Raw genomic sequence first — 12,334 nt, forward strand, 5'->3', positions numbered from 1 at the left:
GAATATGGGATGATCTTACTCATGGGCAGACATTGAAAAATAAGAACAGAAAGGGGAACACAAAGTAGAACATGGACTGGGTTTGGTGTATTGCACCAAAGTGAAGGGCTGGGGGTGGGCAAGATGCGGGAGCTTTTAGGTCCTGGTGCGTGATGATGGAGGAGGACCTAGATTAGGGGTACGAGTGTTTTGTAGAAAACTGGGAAATTTTACACATATACCAATAACTCTGTTTGCTATAAATCATTAATTGCCCCAACTAAAAAATATAAAAGAACCCATAAATAGGGGGCCAGGTGGTGGCATGCCAGGTAGGGTACACATCTCACCATGTTCAAGAGCAGTGACGCAGTGCTGCCAGTCCCCCCCCCTTCCTTCTCAATTTCTCTGTGTCTATAGAAAATAAATAAATACATGTCATAAAAAATTCATGTTAAACAACAAAAGAATAATCCATAAATAGATGACACCTGTGTTGTGGGGTCCATGGTTGGACATTTCACCAAATGAGGTCTTGCTGAAAGAAGGAAGGAAGGAAGGTCCTCTACCTGCCTTAGCTGTCCTACCCAGTCACTCAAAGCCAGCTTAGTGCTTGTTCAGAGGTAGGCACCTGACAGAGGAGTCCAGCGCACTGAAGCCAGCAAGGAAGCTACCTGCCTGCCTGATCTAAGACAGTGGTGGAACCTGTGGGCCTGCCTGCCAATTCCGGAGAGGAACTGGGAGAAGAGAGTTGGCTGGAAGGAGGTCAGCTGGAAGACATTGACTATGATCTCATCACTGCCCATATTGTCATCTATGGAGGGAGGAAAGACTGGTCAGGCATAAGAGGCCAAGACCCCTGAGATAAGTACAGGGGACAGCTTGAAACGCTGAAGGGACTTTTCAGGCAAAGTAAGGCAAGAGTCCTAGGCCCTCTGTAAAGCAAAATGAGTGATGAGAAGGGAGCCTGGAGCCAGAGCTATGCCCTAGGCAGCTTCTGTCAGTGCAGGGCTGTGTCAACACTGGCTTTCATCATGCAGGGGACAAACAGCTGTTAGGGGCACATTTAGTAGGGGACTGGAAGTGGTGGGCTTTTCACACAGAGATATGACAAACCTAGGCAGCTCCTGTTCCCAGGCTTACTACCTGCTCGGGACGTCGGCTTCAGCTCCAGACTTTCCTGATCTGTGGCATCCAGGATCTTGTACTTGCTTTTCCTCTTGGGCTTTCCTTTTTGCCTAAAAGACACAATGGCCACCCCTGCTCAGGAAAGAGATTCTGTGTGAGATTTAGGCAGCCTAGTACAGCTACCAGCTCAAGAATATATACAGCTGTTTGGCCCATTCAGAGGAAGCTGCTTTCAGGGAGAGCACTTTCTCCTTGCTTCTCAACTGGGAGAAGTGTGAAAGGGCACACACTGGAGCAGTGATGTAGGCTCATGACCTGGGCCATCCTAGCTCCTGCCCCTAGCCAATCTCCCAGGTTGAAAATGACTGGTGACAACCACTTAGTTGAGAAAGAGTGTTTCTGTCCACATGTGTTAGGGGTGGAGGAAAGCCTTCCTGTGCATGCCTCAGGTAGGACAAACCTTTCTAACACTGATAGGGAAAGGGAACAAACTCAAGAGCTCAGTACTTCCCATGTGGCAGGTGCTAGATACCTCAGTGGTACATGAAGGTATGGCTAGAAATCTAAATGAACTTCTTTTTTTGTAAAGATTAATGAATGGGGAGGTGGGAGAAAGAAAGGGAGGGGGAAAGAGAGAGAGGGGGAAAGAGAGAGAGAGAGAGAGAGAGAGGAAACCAGAACATTACTTTGGCACACAGAATACTGGGGATCAAACTTAGGATCTCATGCTTCCAAGTTCAGCACCCTAATCACTGCCCCTACCTTCTGAAAACCCCTCTCTTCAGTGAATTTTAAAGGAGAATCCATCTTACCTTTTACAACAACAGATCATAGTCCAGGACAGGATCCCCAAGGCAACAACAATGACAAAAGAAGCAATGATGACATATAACACACTCCACTCTGTCAAGAAAGCAAAATGGTCAGGATTCTGAAGGGGGAGGTTGGAAAAGAGGTGACTTCTCTATGTAGACAAGAATGCCTCTAAGTCTCCAGGAAAGGTGAGACCATGGAGTTGAAGGCAGCTAAGCTTTAAGACTTTTAAATGGCCTCTGTTCTCTAGTCTTTTCACTGATATTCTGGGTCAGTGAACAGAAACGTAAGTGCTTCTATTAGACTACAGCATGTAGGTACTCCAAAAGACAAAAACCAGTGGTCCAGGAGGTAGTGCAGTGAATAAAGCATTAGACTCTCAAACATGAGGTCCTAAGAGTTCAATCCCTGACAGTACATGTACCAGAGTGATGTCTGATGTCTGATTCTCTCTCTCTTCTCCTCCTACATTTCTCTCTAGTAAAAAAATAAAATCTTAAAAAAAAAAAGACAAAAGACCAAAATCAAAGGCCTTGCAGTTGGTCTGACTTAAGCTTGGATCTTCATACACAGCTGCTTCAGAGCTTTCCTCTAACCTTGAACAAGTGTGGTGGAAGGAAGTAAAAATCCTCTGCAAACAAAAAATACACAAAGTTCTTTTTCTTGCTTGTTCAACTGCCTCAGAAACACCAACACCCACCCACTCATCTCAGAACCACATTCAGTGCCAAGCTAGTTGGTACAGTGCCAGGCAAAAGACTCACCACAGTTGCTATCTCCATCCTTCAGCTGCACCTTGATGAAATTCTCCATCCAAAAAGGGTCACAGATACAGCGTTTGGTAAAGGAATCACAGTGCCCATGGTCAGAACAATTTAACTGGCATGCTGAAAGTAGCAAGAAAGGGGGGGAGGAGTCAAAAGGACTGAGAGCCGAGGGGCTGGCAGTCAGCATCCATTTCCCATCAAGATACTAAAACACTCACACCCTGCTCAACAGCTTGTGGTGAAACTTTCTGGAGACGTACCCCAAGAGCTCTTACAGCTTGGGAGTGTTTCCCATAATTACCATCATGGTTGAATAAAACTGGAGCAGTTTGGCCACTGGGTGACACTTCAAGTTTGTTTCAAGTGAACTTCAGCAGTTAGATGATAGTTATAATAAATATGCCATTTTCCCCTATTAAAACTCATAGCTTGGGGCCAACTGGTGGTGAACCTGGTTGAGTGCATATGTTATAATGCTCAAGGACCCAGGTTAAAAGCCCCAGGCCACACCTGTGTGTGGAGGTGCTTTGTGAGTGGTGAAACAGTGCTGCAGGTATCTATCTCTCTTCCTCTCTGTATCCCCTTCCCTCTTGACTTCTCTGTCTATCCAATAAATAAATAAGTAAATATTTAAAAAAAAAAAAACTGTGTGTGTGTGTTGCTAGGGTTTTGTGCATGCTTAATTTCACTATAACCTGGGCAGACTTTTACACATACAGAGAGAGAGAAAAAGAGAGAGAGAATACTATGAACACTATGAAGCTTCTCCCAGTGCCATAGTACTCTCATTTGGTAATGTTGGGGCATGAACCTAGGCCAACTGCATGTCAAGGCAGGCACTCTCCCAGCGTAGCTACAGAACACTTTCTAGGCTAAGAAGGCCAATGATGTAGAACTCTGTTGTGATAATAGTGGTGGAGGAACATTATTACCTCTATGTTCCCAGAGAGAGGAGATGGCATCCGAGGACAAGCAGACTGACAGGTAAGCTGTGGGCACTGGGTAGGTTATTATTCCAAATTTTGCAAAATTACTCACTGACAGTATTGATTTCCAATGCTCTGAATATCAGAAAGTCTGCCTTTTGCTTCTGCAGCTCACTCTTGAGCATCGTTGCTACCTCATGGCCTTTGAAGATCTGGTGGGGAGGCTCATTTTGAACAAAAAATACCATCTTGGTGCTGTAGAGACATACAACAGTATGAATGAGTCAAAGATAATAATGACAACAGCACAAGTTACCATTTGCTAAGTACCTTCTATTTGGACCATATACTGTGCTAAGTATTCTTTAGCAAGCCAGTGAAGAAAGATCAGCATGATTTTCATTTTGCAAAAAGCAACACTGGGGCTCAGAGGGGTTAAGTAACTTGCCCAAGGTCACACAGTTAAGTATGGCAGAGTCAGATCCTAGTCCAGCTCTGTCTGATTCCAACATCTATGATTTTAGAAATGTCCCACACTGCCCCAGATAGACAAGGACCCATTCCAAGTAGTAACTGGAAGTCATGAAAATAGAGATATATGGCTATGGTGCTATCCCTGTTGTCAGCTTTTTAACAGCTTAGTCTGTGGTATTGGGCTTGTGCTGTCTGTGTTGTTTATAAGATATACCATAGCGATTTATTATGTTTTCTCAAATGTAAGTTGCTAGTATCAGAGCACAATCATAGGTCAAAGCACATCCAAAATGATTGCTAGCTACTATGACAGCAACAAGGAAGACCCAATACAATGGTGTGGCTAGTTTGAGATTATCTCACTCTTTACGTAGAATCTGTTTGCTTTTTGATGATACTTTCAGTCTCAGGCAGACTGTGTTTGAATTATATTTGTGTAGCACAAAATCCATCCCCTATAGCCTTAGTCCCCATCTTTGGTAGCCTACTTCTTGAGTCCCACAAACCAAGCCTTCTAGTCTCACAAACCAAGCCTTCTTGGTCACACTGACTTTAGAGATGTCCTCAAGATACCCTTAGCACACAGAGTGGCTGGCTAGGAGCTGGGTATTACAAAAAGTCTGGATCAAAAGATTCCAACCTAAGTAGCCTTGTCTGTTTATCCCAAGGTACCATGTAAACAGCATCATTTTCTTTTTAAGAGAAAGGAAGTTATTTATATTTATTTATTTACTTATTTATTTTCCCTTTCATTGCCCTTGTTGTTTTTCATTGTTGTTGTAGTTATTGTCGTTGTTAGTTAGGACAGAGAGAAATGGAGAGAGGAGGGGAAGACAGAGGAGAGAAAGATAGACACCTGCAGACCTACTTCACTGCCTGTGAAGCAACTCTCCTGCACGTGGGGAGCCGGGGGCTCGAACCGGGATCCTTATACTGGTCCTTGCGCTCTGCATCACCTGTGCTTAACCTGCTGTGCTATTGCCCGACTCCTGAAGTTTTTTTTTTTTAATTATGTGTGTGTGTATGTGTGTGTGTGTGTCCAGGGTTATTGCTGGTGCTTGGTGCCTGCACTATGAATCCACTGCTCCTGGAGGCCATTTTTCCCATTTTGTTGCTCTTGTTGTAGTTGTTATAGCTGTTGTTGTTGTTGGATAGGACAGAGAGAAATTGAGAAAGAGGAAGACAGAGAGGAGGAGAGAAAGACAGACACCTGCAGACCTACTTCACTGCTTGCAAAGCGACCCCCCTGCAGGTGGGGAGCTGGAGGCTCGAACCAGGATCCTTATGCCGGTCCTTGCGCTTTGCATCATGTGAGCTTAACCTGCTGTGCTACTGCCCAGCTCCCCCAAAATTTATATTTATTTATTTATTTATTGGATAAAGACAGAAATTGAGAAGGAAGGGCATGATAGAGAGGGAGTGAGACAGAGAGACACTTGCAGCACTGTTTCACTACTTGTGAAGCTTTCCTCCTGTAGGTGGGCAACAGGGACTCAAACCTGGGTCCTTGCACACTGTAACATGTGCACTCAGCCAGGTGCACCACCACCTGGGCCCCTAAATATCATCATTTTCTATGTCATATGATACAAAGTTTGGAAGCATCATTATAAAAGACCTTCTAGAAGCTAACTATACAGTGAGACTAACTATAAAGCATTATAAATTCCAGAATTAGAAAAAAAAATTACTATAAAAGATTTGTGGTCCATTTCTCACTATTTTCTCCAGTTACCTAGTCCAAGTCCATGTCAATAGTTTTCATTTGTGTTTACAATCCATTACCCCTCAGATCTTTATCATCTCTACCCACATCTCTAAGTGACCAAATCTGTATCTCAAATGCTTGCTAGAATATCTACCCCAAATCTTCCACAGGCACCTCAAATCCAAATGTTTCAAAATGATCTTCTTTAATAATAACCATTATGAGCATTTACTATATGTTGGAGACTACACAAACATTTTGTTAATCCTCAATAACTGTCTATACTACAAGTACCTTTTTACAAGTGTGAAAACATAGAAGTGAACAACTTCTTCACTACTATACATCACACACTAATGGAACGGGCTCAGAAGGAATGTCTGTCTGATCTAAAGTCCAAGTTCTTCCCATTGTAATATACTGTCACCCTTCAATCACATCTTCCTCCTGAATTCTTCAATTAAGTCAGTCCAGAATAAGCAAGAAACCCAGAGTCAGTGATGTTTCTCTCTCTCAGGTCTGAGACTCGCTGAGAATAAATCTATGGGTAAGTCCTTGCACAACGCTATCCCAAACCTCAGTATCTTTTCACTGCTTCTACCCAGTCAATTCTCATCAGCTGCATCTGTCCAAGCAGTCACTTTCTCTGTTCCTACTCCCAAGACTATGTCTGGTTGGGAGAGTGGGGGAGAGAAGTCTTAATCATTATGCAATCTGACTCAGTGTACCCTAAATGTATATTAGATTCACCTGGGGAGTGCTCAGAGTTCAGGTGCCCAGATCATGCCAGACCTACTGAACCATAGTCTCCAGGTGTAAGGCCCAGGTAACGGTATATTCCTCAAAGCTCCAGGAGATTCTGTGATGTCGTCTACTATGTAATGAGAATTGGGAATCACCACTCTCACCTCACATCTCTAACCTTGGCTGAGACCCCAATATTGCTCAAAGTTAGCTCTTGTGGATGTGCTGTTCCCCAGCTCTGCCACTTTCCTCAGGCTGCCCACCTCATTCCCACCTCCTCCAAGCAGATGGCCTTGCCTTCAGTTTTAGAGACAAAACACAGGACGTAGGTATCAGTGCTCTAAATGTTCATCCTCTCCACCTCAAAATTCCCCCATTAGAGCACTGTTTTCTTTCCTTAGATTTCCAAAGAAAGCGGTGCCTCTGAGGGGCTGGGTGGTGGTGCACCTGGTTGAGCGCACAAGTTCTAATGCTCAAGGATCAGGGTTCGAGCCGCCGGTTTCCACCTGCAGGGGGAAAGCTTTGCGAGTGGTGAAGCAGGGCTGCAGCTGTCTTTCTTTCTCTCTATCTCCTCCTACTCTCTTGATTTTTGGCTGTCTCTATTCAATAAAGATAATTAATTAAAAAAAAAAAGCTTTAAAAAAAGTTAGACAGTGGTGCCTCTGCTCAGCCCACAGCCAGTCCCCCAGACCAATCTCTAACTATAATCTACCTTTCCAGTCTCCACCAGCTATTTTTCACGTTCTCAGTTTATAAAGATGTTTGAGTATTTTCTATCTTTAAAAGCTGCTCTTTTGAGCTTATTCCCCTATTATTTGCAGAAGCCAATTCTTCTAAAGGATGTTAAACTGACCATCGCTCTATCCTCAAAGCAAAAAACGCATTTGTCCTCTGACTCCAACCTCTAGGAAAGCACTCACTACACTTCTGATGATGTACTAATCACAAGCCCCCAAGCCTTTCTGCAGCCTCATCACAACCCCCGGCCCTGCTACATCTCAGCCCTGTGGCAACCCCCTACTGCCAGCTCTTCTCGTGTAACTTCCAGCACACCACTCCCACCTGATTTTCCTCCCACCTCTCTGATGTTTCTTGGTTTCCTCTGCTGGCTTCTCTTCCTTTGCCTCCTTTTTCAATATTGGTGTTTGTTCCAGAATTCTGTCCTTAACCACCTTTACATTCCCCTAAGCATGACTCATCTATCCTCATGGTTTTGATTCCTGCCTGTCTGCAGTAATTTTTTTTTTAATATTTATTTATTTATTATTGGATAGAGACAGAGAGGATTTGAGAGGGGAGAAGGAGATAGGGAGGGAGAAAGACAGACACCTGCAGCCCCGCTTCACCACTCATGAAGCTTTCCCCCTGCATGTGGGGACCAGGGGCTTAAACCTCGGTCCTTGCTCACTGTAATGTGAACGCTTAACCAGGTGCGCCACCTCCTGGCCCCTGTCTGCAGTAATTTATGATCTCTAACCTTTCCTTCTACCACAAGTTCCAGCCTATATATGTGACTATTTGATGAAACATTTCCCCATGTAACTGATAAGACACCCAATTCAATAGTCAGAACAACACATTATCTTCTCTTGGAAACTAGCTCCTTTTGTATTTTCTAATCAGTTAAAGGCATTCACCGTCTATCCAGGTATTTAAACCAAAGCTTCATATTTGACACTTTATTCTTCCTCTCCCTCTCTTTCTCCTTCTCGGACTAGCCCAAAAATTCCCTAATTGGCCTCTCCCTATTTTGGCCTAGCCTTCACACTACTGTTATACCTTGGGGGGGGGGGTTCTTTTATTAATAATATGAACAAAAACTTCACAAACAAAATCACAAACTAACCTGGGTATTCTTATGCTCAATTACAGCTAAACATGATCAGTATCTGCATATTCTGTCTACACATATTCTATATTCTAGACTTGTCTTCTTCTAGGCTCTGGGGTCCACCTAACTCTGAAGCAATGAATTTTCCCCAAGGAAATCCTGTATTTTTATGCAACAGAGTAACTGTGTATGTTGTTCCTCTATTCTGAATTTTCTTCTAGTCCTCCTATGCTTAATCAAGACAAGCTTTGCTTCTAGAAAATCTATGAAACTGAGTCCTGGGCCAGTTCTCCAAGAAGAATTAATTGCTTTTGCCTCTCTTACCACGTTGATACCATACAAATTGTCAAATCCACTCTGCATTGCTGTTAAATGTTTACTCAATTATTACTACTATATTGTAGTCTTCAAAAATAATTCACTTCTTCTGACCTTGTTCCCACTATCCTGCCTGTAATGTCTAATACCAAACATGTCACCAATACTAGAAGAGAAAAAGTCATTAAATAAACTGGATATTATGAGTAGTTCCTAAGCAGAAGACCTACTTCTCTATCTACCCACACTATTTCTCAGCTCAATAAAGAAGCCCACGGGACCCCTGGTCTTTCCTTTTCTCCCCCCATTCATTGCCCAGCTACCTCTGCTCCGTGTACGGCTGAATCTTTTGCACAATGATGTCGGAATCCAGCACCCCCAGGAGGACCCCAATCTGGCGGATGAACATCCCCTTCAGCCTCTCAGTTAGCTGACTGACGTTGACATCCAAGATGATCTCCACTAGGTTGTTTTTCCTGGGATCTGGAAAGCATGTGGATCAGTCATGGCTTTAGAGGTAGGAGAGTTAACAGACCTGCCAATGCATGTTAGCTTTGGCACAGGAGAAAAAGTAATAAGACCACTCAGAAATGCAACTGACCTTAAAAAGGAAAGAAATTATAGTGAATTCTTATTAGTGCAATTTGGGGCTGGCTTAGAGAGCTTCAAAAGCACTCCATGTCTCTATACCAACCTGAGGAATATCAAGCATGTGCTTGGGATTAGACTGAAGTAGGGAGGCAATGGGTTTTAAAGAAGGGAGTGGGGAAGAGAGAAAGAAACACTTGTAGGTTTATTTTAAAAGCTGTTCAACTGGCTTAGTTGAACATTCTAGGCTAAGCAGGGGGTCTAACCAACTTTCTCAGTCTATATTTGATTTTCAATGACTTGTTGTACTTTGCTTAACAACAACAGGAGGGAAAATGTCCATCTCAAAAGATGTTATCAATGATGATAATGCTTCTGCTCTATAGACTTGAAAACAGTAAACACAAAGAAAATTCAGGCAGCCAAGAGACAAGGATTTCCTTAGAGCCACATCACAGCTGCAGGATCACAACTCTAAAACCGTGAGACTATTGTGCTTTGCTTTTGAATATGTCTTAAGGACTATTCCACATTTGGAAATGAAAAGTAATTATTCAAAATACCTTATTCGCATTCTTGGATATAGCATTTGCCTGTTTTGATGTAAGATTTACATAATTAGCAGACTATTCTGTGATCTGATTTTTAAACACACAAGAGACTTGATAGTGTCTTGGCTGCTATCCTTCATAGAGGTGGGCAAGGACTGGAAGACCTGACAAGATCCCTTTCCCATCTAAGTCATCCATACATACACTCACATATGCTTGGCCTAGATAATAAAGAGCAGGTTTAAAGCTAATGTCTTCTCATTAGATGCTCAGGAATTTGTAAGACTCAATCCCACCCTCCACGTTCATTTCCTCCCCAACACCAAATTAATCTCAAAGCAAGATAAAAACATGATTCTATGTAAGAAAAAAATTTTAATTCTGCAAATCTGAAAAATATAAAGGACACCAGTTACTTTACCTTCCCTGGGCTGTCAGATAAAGCCTGAGGCTTAACATATAAAAATAAGTTGTTTTCTGCATCTGGGTGCTGATGAGACATCATGACTCAAGTTATTCCTGTGCTCAGATTCCCAAAGCACCCTGAGAGCCCTGTCTCATCAGTCATATGTAAAAGAGAAAATGCTAGACTTGGGGCACAAAAGGCCTAGCTCTGACACGACTGCTGTGTGACACTGAGCAAGCCCTGCCCTCTCTGAGTTTCTTTTTCTCCATCCCAGGTGAATGGGGCGATCTCTATTCTTCTTCTTCTTCTTCTTTTTTTTTTTTAATTTCTTTATTGGGGAATTAATGTTTTACATTTGACTTCTATTCTTATTCTCAATGGGAAGATGGGTTATTGTTGAAATGGTGAACATTCTCTAACAGCTTCTCAGCTTGAGGTTCCTAGGTTTTGTTTGTTTGTTTGTTTTCTAAAGCAGGACACATGCAATCTAGTTCTGTCCATGCTGAAGGGAAGAAGTCTCAGGACTGAGGCCCTGATGAGTTGATCCAGCAAGTCCACTCATGCTCATCACTAAATGAACTCACCAGGCTTCACCTCCAGTGTGGTCCGGTCTGTGTCACTTTCACCCTTCGCATCAGTTACTTTCAGGTGAAATATGTAGGTTCCCTCCACCAGGTTGGAAAGGAAGAGTATAGGGTGGTGGTCAGAATGATTTAACACCTCCTGTAGGGTGGAACAGGGCTTCATTGCAGAACAAATTATACTTCTTTTAAGCAACTGTCACTTCCGTCGAAACTCGGGCTCCTTTGAGCTGTACTGCCTCATCTCAGGGCAGTTTCTACTGTGTAATGGCACTGTACAACACAGCTGATAAGCGTCGGGCTGAGTTTCATTGATGGGAGACAGACGACCCGGGACTCATGGCTGGGTTGTACGCAGTATCTCTTTATTCGTGCAGGACACAGCACAATCTATACCAAGCTAAGCTAAACTCTAAACTACAAACAATCTTGTCCTTATAAATATACTAGCCCAGTAAGGTGGGAACAGGATGCGACGCAGAGAGGGTGGAGAGAAAAGTGACTGGTGAAAATCAGGGTATGACAAGGAGAGGGGGTGGAGCAGGCAAGAATTCTATCACTGAACCACCAATGCCCTGGAGGGAGGGTGGTGCTTGTTATCAGCGGTTATGTAAATAGAATGAAGTGGTTATGTAAATAGAATAGTGTTAAGCAGGGGGGATTAAACTAATGAAACAGAAGGGGTTTTTAGAAGCATACTAACAGATAAGAACAGGAAAGAAAATCAAATCACATTCTATGTCACACTGGATTGCTGGGTAACTCTGAGCAAATCATTTAACCTCCATGGAATTCAGGAAAGGTACCAGCTTTGATACAAGGGACCATGGTTAAAACAGATATTGGAACGTTTAGCAGTCTCCTCTTCCCCGTCTCATTACTTGAGCTCACGCTGTTCTCCAGCTTCTGGCATACTTACCCCTGCAGCTGGGCTCCCCTCATCTCTAGTCCAGATGTAGCTGATGATTCCCTTGTCATCTGACGACTTGGAGCCATCCAGCTCTGCTGTGTCCATAGGCAAGGTAATCACTACATTCCCAGTTATCTTGGCTATAGGTGGTTTGTTTATTTCTAGTCAGAGAAATCATTTAAATAATGTAACATTTTATAAAAGAGAGAATGCTTCTTCATAATACGTGTGGGGGGATTAAACATCAAAAATATCTTAACAAGTGTCTATCCATGATAGCAACTAAGGGCAAAGATTTAAGACCACCAGTGTAAAGGCCCTGTGACTCCCATTATATCCAGAGAAGTGTTCTTCTGATACAATCTACAATGAGGGACAACTATGGTTCCCTCTTGTAATCATAGCACCTTCCCTGAAAGGAATCTATTTCTCTGTGTTGGGGCTTTATAATGATTAGAAACAAAGGTCCAAGGCAGATTAAGGCCCTGGAGTGGGGTTTCTTTCAGTTTTTATTGCAAATTCTCTTTAAAATAAGGATTCAGAGCAGCATAGATAGATAGCATAATGGTTATGCACAGAGACTCTCATGTCTGAGGCTCCAAAGTCCCAG

At 43.0% G+C, this 12,334-nt stretch overlaps 1 protein-coding gene across 3 annotated transcripts in view; it reads right to left on the reverse strand.

Annotated features, from left to right (window-relative positions):
- KIAA0319L (KIAA0319 like) overlaps positions 1–12,334 on the reverse strand; it is a 168,070-nt gene that overhangs the window by 19,040 nt on the left and 136,696 nt on the right. For all 3 annotated transcript variants that reach the window (XM_060205869.1, XM_060205871.1, XM_060205870.1), the window contains exons 14-20: positions 11,734–11,885; positions 10,818–10,956; positions 9,012–9,171; positions 3,726–3,868; positions 2,685–2,807; positions 1,920–2,010; positions 1,126–1,217 (exon numbers count right to left, since the gene is read on the reverse strand). In XM_060205869.1, coding sequence (XP_060061852.1) covers positions 1,126–1,217; positions 1,920–2,010; positions 2,685–2,807; positions 3,726–3,868; positions 9,012–9,171; positions 10,818–10,956; positions 11,734–11,885 — 900 coding nt within the window. The remainder of the gene's footprint in view (positions 1–1,125; positions 1,218–1,919; positions 2,011–2,684; positions 2,808–3,725; positions 3,869–9,011; positions 9,172–10,817; positions 10,957–11,733; positions 11,886–12,334) is intronic.

The sequence above is a fragment of the Erinaceus europaeus genome, chromosome 13 (assembly GCF_950295315.1).
Source record: "Erinaceus europaeus chromosome 13, mEriEur2.1, whole genome shotgun sequence".
Lineage (NCBI taxonomy): Eukaryota > Metazoa > Chordata > Mammalia > Eulipotyphla > Erinaceidae > Erinaceus > Erinaceus europaeus.